The 17,871-nt window shown below is 46.0% G+C and overlaps 2 protein-coding genes across 2 annotated transcripts in view; both read right to left on the bottom strand.

Moving 5' to 3' along the window:
- Positions 1-2,767, bottom strand: part of LOC133378968 (vomeronasal type-2 receptor 26-like) — a 31,716-nt gene extending 28,949 nt beyond the window's left edge. The window contains exons 1-2 of the mRNA XM_061613580.1: positions 2,739-2,767; positions 1,910-2,184 (exon numbers count right to left, since the gene is read on the bottom strand). Coding sequence (XP_061469564.1) covers positions 1,910-2,184; positions 2,739-2,767 — 304 coding nt within the window. The remainder of the gene's footprint in view (positions 1-1,909; positions 2,185-2,738) is intronic.
- Positions 2,768-7,297: 4,530 nt separating this feature from the next.
- On the bottom strand, positions 7,298-17,229 carry LOC133378967 (vomeronasal type-2 receptor 26-like). Its single transcript, XM_061613579.1, has 6 exons — positions 17,138-17,229; positions 15,309-15,600; positions 11,203-11,430; positions 8,929-9,156; positions 8,703-8,829; positions 7,298-8,208 (listed from the first exon to the last, which is right to left on the bottom strand). Exons 1-6 carry the CDS (start codon positions 17,227-17,229, stop codon positions 7,298-7,300), a joined length of 1,878 nt encoding a protein of 625 aa, XP_061469563.1.
- Positions 17,230-17,871: the final 642 nt, after the last annotated feature.

The raw sequence follows: 17,871 nt of genomic DNA, 5'->3' as shown, positions 1-17,871 counted from the left end.
GACACTGATTATCTTGATCCATTTCAATCCGGTTTCAGGCCTGGTTTTGGCACCGAAACAGCCTTGGTCGCCCTGTACGATGACCTTTGTCGGGAGAGGGACAGGGGGAGTGTGACTCTGTTGATTCTCCTTGATCTCTCAGCTGCTTTTGATACCATCGACCATGGTATCCTTCTGGGGAGACTCGCGGAGTTGGGAGTTGGGGGCACTGCTTGGCAGCGGTTCTGCTCCTACTTAGCGGATCGTCGCCAGAAGGTAGTGCTTGGGGAACATTGCTCGACACCCTGGACTCTCCATTGTGGAGTCCCGCAGGGATCGGTAGTGTCCCCCATGCTTTTCAACATCTACATGAAGCCGCTGGGTGTGGTCATCAGGAGTTTTGGGGTGCGTTGCCATCAGTACACTGATGACATGCAGCTCTATTTCTCCTTTTCATCCTCTTCAGGTGAGGCTGTTAACGTGCTAAACCTCTGCCTGGCCGCGATAATGGACTGGATGGGAGCTAACAGACTGAAGCTCAATCCAGACAAGACCGAGACGCTCTTGGTGAGTGCCTTCTCTGCCCAGATGGTGGATGTTCATCCTGTTCTTGATGGGGTTACACTCCCCTTGAAGGAACAGGTGCGTAGCTTGGGGGTTCTTTTTGATCCTTCCTTGTCACTTGAGGCCCAGGTGGCCTCAGTGGCACGGAATGCTTTCTACCATCTTCGCCTGGTAGCACAGCTACGTCCCTATCTGGACAGTGACGACCTCGCCTCAGTTGTTCATGCTCTGGTAACTTCTAGACTGGACTACTGCAATGCGCTCTACGTTGGGCTGCCCTTGAAGACTGTTCGGAAACTACAACTAGTCCAGAATGCAGCGGCCAGATTGCTGACGCAGACCAGAAGGTCCGCTCATATAACACCTGTTCTGGCCCGTCTGCATTGGCTTCCTGTTTGTTTCCGGGCTAGATTCAAAGTGCTGGTTTTGACCTATAAAGCCCTACACGGCATGGGACCGCAATACCTGGTGGACCGCCTCTCCCAATATGAACCTACCCGGACACTATGCTCAACATCTAAGGCCCTCCTCCGAGTGCCATCCCATCGAGAAGCTCGGAGGGTGGTGACTAGAACCAGGGCCTTTTCCGTGGTGGCCCCCGAACTGTGGAATAGCCTCCCCGATGAGGTGCACCTGGCGCCGACGCTACTATCTTTTCGGCACCAGGTGAAAACCTTTTTATACTCCCAGGCATTTTAAAGTGTGTTTTAATAGCATTTTCATTATTATTTGTATTTTGGATGTTGTTTGGTTCTTTTATTGTTTGTTTGTTTTGTTTTCTTGATTTATTGTATTTATTGTATTTATACATTGCTTGTTTTTTATCTTTTTGTACACCGCCCAGAGAGCCTTTGGGCTTAGGGCGGTATATAAATTAAATAAAATGAATAAATAATTTCTCCACCCATATCTGCATTCCAAGCTAGCCATCACACAACAGCTTCCCAGCACGTATTCTTGCTGATAAGCTTCAGCAGGGCATGTAACTTCTCTAGGCCTTGTAACATTTAGTTTCTCTTCTGTGAGTTTTTCTTAAAAACGCTGGCTCTTGAGTCATCATGTCCCCCCTTTGAGACTCGAGTCCATTATTTAATGGATTCGCAGTTCTCGCTTATCTGGCCCATTCGTAAGAATGCTTCAGCTTCTTTATGATTTCTTTCCACTGGACCTTCCCGCTTGCAAACAAAACACGCTAGTATTCAAAACATTCTTTGCTAAAAACATCCATACATTCTGGTTTTGTTCATAGGGAGTATAAAAGTACCCCATAACTTTCCCCAAACCAGTCCCAAAAAGACAACATACTGAAACCTTCGGCTCATGCTTGTTTTTTAAACAGGAACTTTAAGTCCTCCACAGGCTCTACTGTCCACCGCTGTCCTTTTTGGGACGGCTTCCAGTGCGTCACTCTCAGGGGGTCCTTCTCGTTCGGGTGGAGCTGCCTTCACTCGGGTGTAGTGGATCCACGGCTTGACACCTTGTACATTCACCGGTGCATAAGTGGCGAGTAAAACCATCACTGGTCCCCTCCACTTCGGCTTTAATGGCTCGTCTTTCCACGTCCTGATATACACCTGGTCTCCTGGCTGAAAAGAATGGACTGGCACCTCCAATGGCAACGGCAAACGGTCTTGAACGTATCTGTGGAGAGAAGATAACACAGCAGACAGAGAAGACAAATACTGCTGTACCCACAACCCCCCTGTTACATGCATTTGGGTACCCTGCGTCACTATTGGATTTCTTGGATATGGTTTGCCATATAACAGCTCAAATGGGCTAACTGCTAACCTGGCCCTTGGTGACACCCTAACTCTCAACAATGCTAAAGGCAATGCATCTGGCCACTTCAAATTCCCTTCCTGACAAATCTTTGCCAATTGTCTTTTCAAAGTTTGGTTCATTTTTTCCACTTGCCCGCTGGATTGGGGTCTCCATGACGTGTGTAAATCCCATCTCAGCCCCAAAGCTTTGACTAGAGAGGTTGTAACTCCTGCTACAAAATGAGGTCCTCAGTCTGAGGTGAGTCCTTCTGGCACTCCAAATCTGGGAATTATTTCCTTCATCATCCATTTGACTACTTCTCTGGCTTGGGTAGTTCTACAAGGAAAAGCTTCTGGCCATCCTGTCAAGGTGTCCACGAATACCAATAGGTACTTGTACCGTTGAAATCTTGGTAATTCTGAAAAATCTACTTGCCAATATTCTCCAGCTGATGTTCCATGTCGTCCTGTCCCCAGTGGAGGCTTAGGCTGTATCTTTGGATTGTTCTGACAGCATATCAGACACCTACGAGAAGCTTGCTCTGCCAAAGTTCACATTTTAGGTCCTACCAAGATCCTCTGTAAATTCTGAGTCATTGCATCAGCTCCCATGTGAGTGTCATTATGGTACTGATTAATCAAATGGACTAGAATTGTCTTTGGTACTAATATCTGTCCAGTAGGGACCCTCCACCATCCATCAACTTTCTCTTTAGCTCCTAATCTAGATGCCAATGTTTCTTCCTTCTCGGTATATTTTGGAGTTTCTGATGGTAACTTCACTTGTGGGACAAGAGCCATCTGCTTTCCGATTTCCTTTCACCACATCCTGATCTCCCTTCTGGTGGGCACGACAATGCATTACTGCCACTTCTGTAGGGTTGTTTACTGCTTCCAGAAGCTTAAAAACCTCCATTCCATGCTTTATTGGACTACCTGCAGAGGTTAACAAACCCCTCTCTTTCCATATAGCTCCATGGGGCTGCAACACTCCAAAAACAAATTTTGAGTCTGTATAAATATTAACCCTTTGTCCTTTTGCAAGCTCCAAGGCTCTAGTGAGGGCAATCAGCTCTGCCTTCTGAGCTGATGTATTGCTCAGCAAGGCTTTAGCCTCCAGCGCGGTCTATAAAGCAACCACTGCATAACCAGCCTTTCGCACTCCGTTCTCAATAAAACTGCTTCCATCTGTGTACAGTTCCAAGTCTGCATTTGCTAGAGGTTGATCCTTCAGGTCTGCTCTGCTCGAATAAACGCTTTCAATTGTAGCAAGGCAATCATGAACAAGTCCTTCCTCCTGTTCTATAGGCATCAGAGTAGCAGGGTTAAACACATTTGTTGTAACCAACTTCACATCCCCTTGGTTGAGAAGCAGGGCCTGATACTTTGTCAATCGACTGGCTGGAAGCCATGACCCTCCCTTAGCATCCATCACCGTCAGAACTGAATGCGGGGTATAAACAGTCAGATTGTCCCAAAGTCAGCTTCTTTGCCTCTTCCACCAGCAGAGCTGTTGCTGCTACTGCTCTTAGACATGCTGGCCATCCCTTGCTGGTCTAATCCAACTGCTTGGAAAAATATGCCACTGGACGTCGCTGTGTACCCAATGGCTGAGTCAGTACTCCACTTGCTACTCCTTGTCTCTCATGTATGAACAGATCAAACTGTTTTTCCAAATCCGGCAGTGGCAACTCCAGGTAAGGCTGGGAATATCCCCTGCCTGAAATCCTGGAGAGCTGCTGCCAGTCAGTGCAGACAATAACAAAATGGACCAATGGTTAGACTCAATGTGAGTCAACTTTCTCTCAAGGCCAGAGTTGGGAGCAAGAGCTTAACTTTCTCTCCCTCCCTCTCTTTCTCTCTGTCTCACTTTCGGACGCTCCTTTGTCCTCTTACCCCTCCCTGTTCTACCAAAGCTACTGCCAGCAAAGACGCCTTTGTTCTCATCTTCTCTTTTTGATCTTTTTTTCTTTCTTTTTTGCCTGGTCTCTGTTTGTGTATACTTTGTAAGCAATCTCAATCAACTAACTGATTGACATAGCCCCAGCCCCGTACACCTTTTGCAACTTTCGTCTAATGTTTGCTGATGACACTAAATTGTTCAGGGTCGTTAAAACAAAAAGGGATTGCGAAGAGCTCCAAAAAGACCTCTCCAAACTGAGTGAATGGGCAGAAAAATGGCAAATGCAATTCAATATAAACAAGTGTAAAATTATGCATATTGGAGCAAAAAATCTAAATTTCACATATACGCTCATGGGGTCTGAACTGGCGGTGACCGACCAGGAGAGAGACCTCGGGGTTGTAGTGGACAGCACGATGAAAATGTCGACCCAGTGTGCGGCAGCTGTGAAAAAGGCAAATTCCATGCTAGCAATAATTAGGAAAGGTATTGAAAATAAAACAGCTGATATCATAATGCTGTTGTATAAATCTATGGTGCGGCCGCATTTGGAATACTGTATACAGTTCTGGTCGCCTCATCTCCAAAAGGATATTATAGAGTTGGAAAAGGTTCAGAAGAGGGCAACCAGAATGATCAAGGGGATGGAGCGACTCCCTTACGAAGAAAGGTTGCAGCATTTGGGGCTTATTAGTTGAGAGAAAAGGCGGGTCAGAGGAGACATGATAGAAGTGTATAAAATTATGCATGGCATTGAGAAAGTGGACAGAGAAAAGTTCTTCTCCCTCTCTCATAATACTAGAACTCGTGGACATTCAAAGAAGCTGAATGTTGGAAGATTCAGGACAGACAAAAGGAAGTACTTCTTTACTCAGCGCATAGTTAAACTATGGAATTTGCTCCCACAAGATGCAGTAATGGCCACCAGCTTGGATGGCTTTAAAAGAAGATTAGACAAATTCATGGAGGACAGGCCTATCAATGGCTACTAGCCATGATGGCTGTGCTCTGCCACCCTAGTCAGAGGCAGCATGCTTCTGAAAACCAGTTGCCGGAAGCCTCAGGAGGGGAGAGTGTTCTTGCACTCGGGTTCTGCTTGCGGGCTTCCCCCAGGCACCTGGTTGGCCACTGTGAGAACAGGATGCTGGACTAGATGGGCCACTGGCCTGATCCAGCAGGCTCTTCTTATGTTCTTATGTTCTTATGACTTTGAGGGCAATGACCTGTTTACATATTTATTGAATTTGATCAACCCATCGTCACCCCAAACGGTTCAAAAGCACCTCTGATCAGTTCCATGATCAACAGTTGAAGGGCATAGATAATCAGGGTATCTAGAAATTTTCACCTCTTTGTCATGGCAGAAACATGCCTGCACTGTGTCTATGTGAGGGTAGCTGAAGTCACCTATTACTACAGCATTCCTCTTTTGGATGCCTCCTTGATCTCATTCTCCATCTCAAGAACTCCTTGAGCATTTTGGTCAGGGAAGGATGGCCTGTCTCCAGTACTATTGGAGCCCAGTATCACCAACTCACATCGGTTCTGTGATGGAGCCTCCCTATGGAGGAATTCTAGTTCGTTGGACTGTATGTCCTCATCATATGACATTTTAAAGACAAAAGAGGAAATGTGTTTGAGAAGTGCGTGAGCAGAAAAAAAGATTGCATTTTGCATGAAAGCACAAGAACGGGGATAAAAAACAAACTAATGGAACTTGCTACATAGCAATGTAAGAGTTTTAATGCAGCTATGCAAAGATCCTCTGTGGTGCAGAGTGGTAAGTGCGGTAACGCAGCTGAAGCTCTGCTCATGGCCGAAGTTCAATTCCAATGGTAGGAGGAAGTCGAATCTCCTGTAAGAGAAGTCGAGGTCCACTCAGCCTTCCATCCATCCGTGGTCAGTAAAATGAGTACCCGGCATATGCTGGGGGGTAAAGAAAGGCCGGGGAAGGAACTGGCAATCCCACCCCATATATATGGTCTGCCTAATAAACATCGCAAGACGTCACCCTGAGAGTCGGAAACGACTCGCACTATAAGTGCGGGGATACTTTTACCTTCATGCAAAGAAAGAGAAAATGGGGTGAGGGAAAAACCATTTGTGACATGTGGTCACAAATCCAAAGAACGTGAAACAGATCTGAGAATGAGCAAAGCACACTTTTACAGAAACCAGCTTTAGCATGCTCATCATGGGTTGAAGACCAGTTCTGCTGCACAAATGCATGATCTCCACCCCCTTCTCTGAGAACTATGTGTGGAATATTTTATTTATTTATTTATCATTTGATTTATATCCCGCCCTTCCTCCCAGCAGGAGCCCAGGGCGCCAAACAAAAGGACGAAAAACACTTTAAACATCATAAAAACAAACTTTAAAATACATTAAAACAAAACATCTTTAAAAACATTATTTAAAACGCTTTCAAGACTTTTTTTTAAAAAAAGGTTAAAAACATTGGTTTACATGTTTTTTAAAAAACATATTGAAAAGCAACACAGAAGCAGACTGGGATAAGGTCTCAACTTAAAAGGCTTGTGGAAAGAGGAAGGTCTTCAATAGGCTCCCAAAAGATAACAGAGATGGCATCTGTCTAATATTTAAGGGGAGGGAATTGCACAGGGTAGGTGCCATCAAACTAAAGGTCCGTTTCCTATGTTGTACAGAACGGACTTCCTGATAAGATGGTATCTGCAGGAGGTCCTCACCTGCAGAGCACAGTGATCGACTGGGTATATAAGGGGTAAGACAATCTTTCAGGTATCCTGGTCCCAAGCTGTATAAAGCTTTGTATAGCAAAACTAGAACCTTGAACTTGGCCTGGGAGCAAATATGAGTTATAAACACTGGGAATCTCGCTGTGATAAAATGATGCATATAAATCTTGAACACCGAAGGACCTGTAATCATTCCAGGGTCACTGGACATTCCATCATTCATGACTACTTTCTTTCATAACTGAGTGCAAAAAGAGATCGGGTACATTTGCAGCATCTAAGGAGCTACATTGCAAAGAAAAGCACAAAGGTTTCATTACAGCTCTGCTGGACATTAGTAGTCAAAATATAAGATTATAGTTTAAGAATCAGATACCACCTTTCGTTTTTGTTGTTAAATGCTCCTTCATATTCAGGTCAGGTCTGAGTACAATAATATAGCATTTGGGGAGGAAGATGCAGCCCAGAAGGCCAGCGCTGGAGGCCAAGATAGAGAAGACCTGCACGGCTACCATGTATTTCCCCTTTGTGCTCAGGTAGGTGGGCACAAAGGAGATCCAAACACTGCAGAAGACCAGCATGCTGAAGGTGATCAGCTTGGCTTCATTGAAGGCCCCAGGCAGTTTCCTGGCTAGGAAAGCCACTGTGAAGCAAATAGCAGCCAGGAAGCCCATGTAGCCAAGGGCACCATAAAACATGGCAACCGACCCTTCATTGCATTGCAGGATGATGTGTCCAGGCTGGGAGTGCATGTCAGAGTCTGGGAATGGTGGAGAGACACCCAGCCAGATGGTGCAGATGACAACTTGGACACTGGAACAGGAAATGACAATGGAGTTGGACAAACCCTTCCCCAGCCATTTTCTCATTCTGTTCCCTGGTTTTGTGGCCAGGAAGGCCAGCACCACAGTGATGGTTTTGGCCAAGACAGAAGACACAGCGACTGAAAAGATGATGCTGAAGGCCATTTGTTGGAGAAGGCAGGTCACTTTCCTGGGCCGGCCGATGAACAGAAAGGGAGACAAAAAGCAAAGCAAGAGAGAGACAAGGAGGATGAATGATAGGTCCCGGTTGTTGGCTTTGACGATTGGAGTTTCTAGGTATTTAATGAAGATTCCTAACACAAGACCTGTTATTAAACACGAGAAGAGGGCAAAGGAAGCCACGATGATCCCCAAAGATTCTTCATGGGAGAAGTAGGTGACATTCTTGGAGATACATTGATCTCGGTCTTTGTTGGGATGTTGATCCTCTGGACATATGGTGCAATGCTCCGCATCTGAGAAGGAAAATGACTTCAGTATCATTCACAACACCCTTTCATGCATACTTGTTTATGTCGTAATCAGAGCTTGGAAATGTTACCTTTTTGAACTATAACTCCCATCAGCCCCAGCCAGCATGACCACTGGATTGGGCTGATGGGAGTTGGAGTTCAAAAAAGTAACTTTTCCAAGCTCTGGTCCTGATATGAGGATGAGTGAGCAGGACAAGGCAGTTTCTGATGGCACTGGAATGACATCACTGCTGTTTGCTGAACCTCCCAGGGGAGCCTAGTGACCAACAACCTCATTTTAGGTAGAAGGGCAATGGCAGAGAGCCTTCACTTATGAATGTTCCAGGAAGCCTCAAGTATTTGTCCCATCCCCCTGCGGGCAGTTGCAGACTTTCCATAGCAGCATTGGGCTGACCACTGTGGGAACAAATACCAGACTAGATAGAAGTTTGGCCTGTTCCAGCAGCCAGGCTGTTCTTTCCTCTGGAGTCACCCACCTTCCTGAGTGGAGATGGTCCCTTCTGCACATGGAGCACAAGCATAGCAGCAAACCGGCTGGCCTTCCTGAATCTCCTTGGCATATCCAGGGCGACAGCTTTCAGTGCACCTTGAACGAGGCACAGTCTAAAAACAAAGATAAGGGGCATCAACAGCAATGCGTTACAAGCATTTGCATCCAAGGAATTCATGCCTAGAGTCTTAGGCAACATCCTATATTCCTACCTTGTTAAACTTCCTGGGCCACACAATGGCTTCTGGGCTAATGGTGAACTTGATGTCGGAGGATGTCCGTCCCTCAATGCTCCCAACTTTCACAATGCCATGAGATTTATTGGGAAATAGGACCCAGTTCATGATATCAAAGTTGCCTATCAGCTCTCCTTTCTCTTCAAAATCCAATCCCCCCATGGAAGAATTTGAAGCACGAATTTGTCTTAAGAAAGTGTGAAACTAGAGTGACAGAGAGAAAGCCAGCATTTAGAAAACTTGATGATAGGGTTGCATAAAAATCCTGTCCTTTTGCACTCCACAGAGCACCACCACCACTCACACTGAGGGCGCAATATAAACAAGGTGTGGGGAAACTCCGGCCCAGTGGCAAAAGGAGCATGCAACTCAAATGTGGAGATTTGAGACTTTGAGACCAGGAAAAATTAACAAAGGGCAGGGATTGGTTACCTCTGGCCTCCAGGCCAACTATGGCCCTTCAAGGAGTCCCATATGGCCCTGAGGCCATTTTCACCCTTGTGACATCAGCAGTTGGGCAAGTGAAGAGGGTTTAGCAACTTGTACGCATATGCTACTTTGAAGAGGCTTTTCAAAGCGTTTAAGAGAGCTCCTGCACTCCTGTTTGCTCAAATGTGAGAGCGGTGTGTGTGTGTCTTAAAGCCTTTCCAATGTCTCCCTGCATGTTCCTTTTAATTCTCCACGATAGAAGACTTCAAGGGGGAGGGGGGAGAGATTTGGAAGAGGTTTTTCCAAGTTTCCCCCTCTTCAAGTCTGTCATCATGAAGACTTAAGAGGTGCTCAAGGGACTAGAAATCTTTTGACGCACACACACACACACCTCTGAGTCCAAATGGAAATGTGGAGGGACACTGAGAGCAGTGAAACTGACCTCCTTGGGAATTTATTCTCTCTAGTCTACGCAGAGTGCTGGCACGGAGGTACATTAGACTTTAATGGAAGGGAATTTGCATTTCTCTTCTAAGGCAAATGTTAGGTTGCAGCATCCTTCTGGTACAGAGACCCATACCCGCCCTGGCATGTGGACTTGGTTTCACATTCAGATGTGAATGTGATCTCTTTGACATGTAATCTTTCCCACGCTTGCAATGGATGGATGGATGGATGGATGGATGGATGGATGGATGGATGGATGGATGGATGGATGGATGGATGGATGGATGGATGGATGGATGGATGGATGGATGGATGGATGGATGGATGGATGGATGGATGGATGGATGGATGGATGGATGGGTGCATGGATGGATGGATGGATGGATGGATGCATGGGTGCATGGGTGCATGGGTGCATGGGTGCATGGGTGCATGGGTGGGTCGATGGATGGATGGATGGATGGATGGATGGATGGATGGATGGATTAGAAAGTTAAGCTGCCACCTTGGGCCAAGTTGGAGAATAATTTCAACATGTGTATGTTATGTACCTTCAAGTTGATCATGACTTATGGCAACCCTATGAACCAGTAACCTTCAATAGCTGCAAACCACCCTGTTCAGATCTTGTAAGTTCAGGTCTGTGGCTTCCTTGATGGAATCCATCCATCTCTTATGATTTATAAATGGCTTCTACATTCATAGTTACTGAAGATAAAATGAGATAAAATATAATCCCATACTGGCTCTAAAAAGGATTCCAGATTGCAGTGGTGTTGCAAAAGACCAAAAAGGAAATACCTGCCATGGCTGTAACCTTTGAAGTCCCAACCCACTTTCTTCACCTGCTGTCAAAATCCATTTTGATCTGGATGAATATGCAGCACTTAAGGCCTGAGCCACGAGGTGGACACTCTTGTAAGTGCTGTAGCTGTCTTGAGACCAGACCCTCTCAAGCTCCTCTTGGGGTAAAGTCTCTAGGTTCTCCTTCTCTGTGCATCTTGTCCAACCTTCCTCAGGTATCACATCTTTTGAACATGAACATTTGAATGCTTTCCTCCAGAACTGCAGAGAAGCAAATGAGCCATACTTGTCATGTTTTCTCCTTTGGGGAGTCTTCATTACAAAGGACAAAGAACCATGGATATCCAGAAAGTCCTTAGTATCATAAAACAAGGTAGTGTGGATGCCCTGAAAAAATGTTGTCACCCAGACTTTTGCCCCAGTTTGTATCTTTCCAAGCATTCTTTGTATCGTGTGGATTGGACCAAAGTGGTATTCAGAGTCCCCATAGTAAACAAATACATTGGCTTTTCTCCACGTGGCAGGTGGTTCACCCTGTAAAGACATTCTGTACAGAGTCTCTCGTTCTACTCTTTCTGAGAAGGCAACACAGATCCCACTGCTAATCATCAGAGATGTGAAGGCTGTCATGAACTTCTCTCCATTATCATTGTCTGGAGCAAAGAGGCCAATCCACGTCCATCCAAAATGCAGGAGCAACTTGATAATCCCCAAGTACTGGGTTCCTTCCTTCGGGACCATCCGGTAGACAAAAGGGAACTGGGTTTGATCACTAAGAGTATCAAAACCAAAACTGACCTGGTGAGCAAAGGAAGAGATTGGTTGTGGCTGTCTGTCTGCCTGCCTGTTTATGTTTTGTGTTTTGGAAAAAAAAAAGATTTCTGTGACCTCTGTTCAGGTCAGAGTGTGTCAAAGTCTGAAACCTTGTTCGGTTACTGTGTTTAGCAGGCGTGTCTAGTAGCAGCTGTGTAGAGACAAGCTCTGAAAGTGGGGAGATGGAGAGAAGGGACATTGTTTTGAGTAAGTATAGATGGGGCATGAATCTGGTAAAATTATTATGATTGTAGTGGGAAATTCATTCTGATTAATCTGGAGTTTCTAGTCAGTGCAGTAAGGGTAAGAAAGATGACAATCAGTTGGGAGAAATAACTGTTAGTTGGGAAAGTACTCTTGCATGAAATGATTATATCTGCCCATTCCAGTCTGGGTTTGGGCCTGATTATGGGACCGAATCGGCCTTGATTGTCCTGTTTGATGACGTTTATTGAGAGAAGGACAGGGGGAGTGTGACCCTGTTATTCTTACTTGATCTCTCAATGGCTTTTGATACCATTCACCTGTCGGTGCGTGCGTATAGAGATCATACAAGGAAGAAATCCAAGTGTCGCATAGAACAGTAAATAAGCCAGGCCAGGCAAGTTTCTTGTAAGAGTCTTTACTTAGCAAAAGACATTAGACACAGTTCTCTCCACAAACGACTTTTCCCCCACACAGAGCTTCTGCAAGAGTCCCTTCTTATCTGCTTGCCAGCCAGCTGCTGACCTTGGCAAACCTGGCGCTCTGTTCTTCCAGCTTAACCCTTCTGCTTCAGGTTTTCCTTTCTCTGCTAAAAACCCTGTCTGTGAGTCTCACAGCATGCTTCACTAACCAACATCACCATGGTATCTCTCTGGGCCAACTTGGTGAGATGGGTATTGGAGGCACTGTTTTACTGTGGTTCCAATCCTATCTTCAGGGTCATTTTCAGAGAATAGCATCGGGTGACTGTCTTTCAGCCCCCTAGCAGTTGTGCTGTGTGGTGCTGCAGGGTACCATCTTGTCCCCCATGCTGTTAAACATCTATATGAAGCCCTTGGGAGCAGTCATCAGGAGATTTGGGGTGAGGTGTCAGCAATACGCTGATGATACCCAACTCTATTTCTCTATAACATCTGAATCGGAAGAGGCCATGCAAGCCCTGGACCAGTGCCTGGATGGTGGTGGGCTCAATGATGGCCAATAAACTGAGTCTGAATCCTAGCAAGACATAGGGTTGGTGGTTCCCGAGTTCAGATACTTGATCAGTTGACTGCTTTGGATAGGGTTGTACTCCCTCTGAAACAGCAGGTTCATAGTCTGGGGGTGCTCCTGGACCCATCTTTGTCGCTAGAGGCCCAGGTGACCTCAGTGCCTAGGAGTGCCTTTTACCAGCTTCGGCTGGTAAGACAGCTGCAGCTGTTTCTGGACTGGGAGAGCCTGACCACAGTTGTCCATGCACTGGTAACCTCTAGGCTGGATTACTGTAATGCACTCTATGTGGAGCTGTCCTTGAGGTTGGTCTGGAAGCTGCAGCTGGTGCCAAATGCAGGGGTGCAATTGCTTCACCACTGCTGAAAGAATTGCACTGGCTGCCCATTAGCTATTGGGTCAGGTTCAAGGTTTTGGATTTGGTGTACAAAGCTCTATGCAGCTTGGGACCAGAATATCTGAATACCTGAAAGATCATCTTACCTCTTATGTACCCAGTCAATATCATCTTACCCCTTAGATACCCAGTCAATCATTGCTCTCTGCAGGTGAGGGCTCCTGCAGATACCATCTTATCAGGATGTCCACTCTGCACAGCATAGGAAGCGGACCTTCAGTGTAGTGGCTCCTACCCTTTGGAATTCCCTCCACTTAAATATTAGACAGGCACCATCTCTTTTGTCTTTTCGGCACCTAGTGAAGCAAGTCTGTCCTTTTTCAACAAGCCTTTTAAGTAGAGACCTTATCCCAGTCTGTGTCTATGATGGAATTGCTTTTAAGATGTTTTTAAAGCTTTTATTAAAATATGTTTTTAAAGCTTTTTTTAAAAGATGCTTTTAAAGCTGTTTTGTTTTATTTATATATTTATTTTAATATATTTTAAGATGTTTTAGTGTTTTTAGTGTTTTTGTTTGCCACCCTGGGTTCCTACTGGGAGGAAGGGTTGGATATAATACTAATACTAATAATCAGCAAGAAGAAGAAGAAGAAGTTGATGAGAGAGATGTGGGGCAAAGGCCAGAGTAAACTCGGGGTGGAGTGGACACCCAAGACCTGAATATTAAGCCATTCATTCCCAGTGTCTTAATTTGTAGGGAAGATCAGAAAAATGGAGCCACTGGTTGAGTAGTTCTGAAAGGTTGCTGTGTATAAAGGCCTTACCAGAAGGAGGTTGCACATTTTTAAAATCAACTGGACTGCCCAAAGATTCAGAGATTCAACTGGAGAAGCTTTGAGGCCTGAAACAGGTTGTCTCCAGGACCTGGACTGGGTTGGGAGGTGAATTTGGCCACGGTGGAGGTTGAGGGAATTTGGCCTAAGGAAACAGCCACTTAAGGAGAGGCTGGAGTTAGCAATAGCATCTCTTGAGTCCTTAGAAACTGTCATCAAGGCACATTTAAGACCCCAAAGCAAATATCAATATCTCCTTCTGTACAAGATAGCTAATAATAGATCCTGTCTCCAGTGTTGGTGTCCCTCTCATCCCTATTCCCATTCTACGAAGCTACTAGAAGGCTGTAAAGGCATTTTAAGGGAATAGGTGGCAACAGAAAAGGGTCACATTGAGAAGCTTTGAATTATTGTGGCAGGGAGTTCCATAGTACCTGACGTATCAAAAATAGAGAAGCACCAATACCTGAACTTGTGTTTATAAAAGATGAGTCTGAGGAAAAGACTGGGCCAGCCCTGCCATGAGGCAAGGTGAGATCTCTGATGGAGGGTTTGAGGGGAGCAGCATATCGAGCCCTTGCACCCCCACTGCTGATGTCTGACATTGCCAAGCGGGGTGCCGCAGTTACTGCCACAGCTAGAGCTGCACCTTGAAGGAGGAGAGAGAGGTGGAAAGACGGTGGTGGTAGCCCACACACCTCCCTCATGGGCCTGGCAGACTCTCACTGGAGAGCCTGCGCAAGAGGGGAAGGGAAGGCAAAAGCTCCAGTCCCTGGAGCTCATTCCCATTATCTGTTAACTACAAAGTCTTCCTTTCCCTGCTTCTCTCTCATTCCCTATTCTCGTCTGCCCTGTTTCTGGGGTCCTAAAGACCCATTTCCTTTCCCCTCATTTCCTTCCTCCCTTTGAGTGTTGCTCATTGGGAGAACATCTGGTTGTGGTAAGGTTCCATTTACAGGGATCTGGAGAACATCTTAGATTGCTCTTAGATGGGCCAGATTGGTCCATAATGACTTGATCCACAGAATATCTCATCCTAAGGATATCACTCTACTTGTGGGCATTGTTCTTGTTGCCAAGGGAGCTTATAGTTAAAGAATTCATAAAACTTGTTGATAACAATAAATATGTTTTCAGTTCATTTACTAACTGTAATTCAGAACATGCATATATATCATCATGCGCTATGCCCTAAACTGTATGTGCGGCAGACCTCTCGAGCCCTGAGACTATGACTATGCATTTCATTCACCACCACCATTCCCTAGATGCTTTAAGATTTTTTGCACAAGAGCATATATAATGAGTTCCTTTTACAAGCAATTATTTTAACTGACTTAATGTTAAAAAGATTGCCAGGATATCATTGAGTTTCCTACTTAATCTTTTGGACCTATTTCTCAAGAAGTTGTTTGATATGTTACATTCCTTGATCTATTGTCTGTTATCAGCATAATAAGATTATGTGCAGTTTGACTCCTCTCCCCTCCTGTTCCTACCTGTGGGATTTTGTAAAGGCCAGACATGACTGAAATCTGGTTGGAAATTTCAGAATTCGTTCCTTCAAGTACAGCCAACAGGTTATTCCATCTTCCACAACAGTGGTTTGGAATGTTGTTTTCTCCACCAGCAAGGAGGTCTAGCATGGCATCGGAGGTCATCCTTGCATTGAAATAGGTCTCATAGATGTTGTAACCGAGGGTAATGTTGGGTAGGATCCTGGGATCCTGGTTGATCTCCTGGATGGCAAACAAGAAGGACAGGATCTGCCTGTACTCCTTCCAATTCCACCTGCAAACAAAGAAACAAACAAACAGGGGTTTCTGGCTGCCTTCCTCCATTTAATAAAAACAATGTGTCACATTTTTAAGGACCATTCCTGGGCAGCATCAATCAGAAGAGCTGATATCCATGATATCTTTATGTTTCTATGGGGTAGGGTGGGAAGAGACCAACCTTTGTTGCAAGATAAATATCTGTGTGTCACTTCAGAACAAAATTTGGGAGATGTATGCTCCATTTCTATTTCCAATGCTATTTTAAATTAGAGTCATTTTTAATTATGTCTACAATTTTTAATTATATTTGTCTATATTTATCATTTATGTATTATATGCATTTAACTTTGGTAGGTTTTTAATTATTATTATTTCTGGAAAGGAGAAGCACACAATCTTTAAAGAACATTGTATTGAAAGGTTTGTGGAATATTGGCAAATAGCTGCCAAGGTTGCAGCAGCTTTGGTGTTCCTGGCAGCTTGAAAAAACGTGTGGAGCCCCTGGGCTGCTCCTGAGCACTCAGCCTCTTACACTGGAAGCAGAATAATTTAGGCTGTGATTCTAACCCCACTTACCTGAGAGTGTTGGGGGTAAAACTATGGCACCTTCCAAGTGTGAAAACTGTGTTTCATGATCATGAAAATGCCTAAACATTGGATAACTTTAGAGGAAGATACTTTGGGTTGAGGCCAATTGTGGGCACTGCCTTTTGGTCGTATTTCAGTGTCATTACTGAACAAAGAGGAAAATCTATTTACTTCTAGCACATTTCAAGTCTGGAAGCACTGGCAACGCATGGTTGTAGCAACACAGGGGCAAATGAGGGCATTGCCCCTCAAATGATAATTCTGCCCCCCAGTTGAAATTTTCGTTCAGTCCCCAAATTTCTAGCATTGCAGTACTTAAAACTTCAGGTGAGCTTTTAGAAATACAATTTAGGCATCCAAAGAGAGGGGAGGGCAAAGTTACCAAGGGAAAGCCAACACAGCAAATATAAGAGTTAAAGATGTGAAAGAAGTGAGTACAAATCTTGATGGATGGGGGAGGGAGCTGACAAGGCTCAGGGTTTGCAATGGAAGAAGAAAAGGCAGGAAGGACAGTATTGTGATGCATTGCAGAACATCTCCCCCTCCCATGTAGTGCTCAGCCAGCCTCTGTGTTATGATTGCATCTGGCAGATGTGCCTAACCTTTTGGGCCTAAACATTGCAGCAATCTAGTCTAATCCTGGGCAGAACATGAGGAGAAGCAGAAAGGCAAGTGAGCTGGCTCTCCAAGGCCCAGGAAGCCTAATGAGACACCAGCCCCCAGCACAGCTCCGACCACCCCCACTCCAAAGTGGCCTTGGCTGTCAGCGCAGACATAACCTGAGGAAGGAGGGGGAGCCTCCTGAGGGGATCCATGGGAGTCACGGCCTGTGAATGGGCAGAGAGTCACATTCCTCACACACCCTTATTGGCTTTGGCCAGGCTCCGTGGCCTTGAGAGCACTGAAGAAGGCCTCTGCTTCCCTCTGGGGCCCTGCATGTGGGAGGCATGTGAGGCACCTACGGGGGCATTGTGGGACTGCTGGTGGAAGGCACTCTGGTGTGGGTGACCATGGCCTGGCTGGCAGCCACAGCTGGCATGAGCCCTGCTGGCATGTTAAGGAAAAAAACTGCCTGTACCAGCTAGTGGTGACTGATGCTCCCACACTGCTCTGCACCTGGGAAGGGGGTGCTGGGAAGGAGCGGCCCTGCAGCTGGTTTGCCTCTCCCATGGCCAAGATCAATGCTCTAGGCAAGGCGGTGTGCACACCAGAGTCCCACCACAAGCCCTGGAACGACACCTTCTCCAACACCCGCCACCATGCCAGGGAGCTCGTGCGAGGTGGTGTGCCCATCCAGGAGGCCATGGCTCAGGCTCTCGTCCCAAAGGAAGAGATCTTTGCCCCGATACTGCCAACTGAGACAATCTGAGGAATGGGAGTGATCCCTAACAGATGGCCATGAGCAACAGTGGGCTGGTGGGTGGTTGAGGGTGGCAGGTCGCCCGAGACATTGGCACAGGCCTGACCATCCTCTCCCTCCCCCCTCCATCCTTCAGCTCCCAATGTCCAACCTGCCCTAGAGGTGCCCGCTGATGGCAGCCGAGTGCAGCGGCCTCAGCCGACCGCTCCCACCAAGCACAAGGGAGCTCCCAGCGATGCACAGATGAGCATTCCAGGTGGGAAACACTGAGTGGTGCCAGTCTGTCCCTGAGGAGCAGCCGGACCAGGCACCCCATGCCTGAGAGCCCAAGGGGGG

The sequence above is a fragment of the Rhineura floridana genome, chromosome 3 (assembly GCF_030035675.1).
Source record: "Rhineura floridana isolate rRhiFlo1 chromosome 3, rRhiFlo1.hap2, whole genome shotgun sequence".
Taxonomy (NCBI): domain Eukaryota; kingdom Metazoa; phylum Chordata; class Lepidosauria; order Squamata; family Rhineuridae; genus Rhineura; species Rhineura floridana.
This window is presented reverse-complemented; position numbering and strand designations above follow the sequence as displayed.

Excerpts from the sequence above, each read along its gene's own strand:
- LOC133378967 (XM_061613579.1), bottom strand. The coding sequence starts at position 17,229 with ATGCCAGCAGGGCTCATGCCAGCTGTGGCTGCCAGCCAGGCCATGGTC. Across the intron at positions 11,431-15,308 it reads GCCTTTACAAAATCCCACAG|GTCAGTTTTGGTTTTGATAC; the intron begins GTAGGAACAGGA and ends TTTGCTCACCAG. Across the intron at positions 8,830-8,928 it reads GGCCCAGGAAGTTTAACAAG|ACTGTGCCTCGTTCAAGGTG; the intron begins GTAGGAATATAG and ends CTTTGTTTTTAG.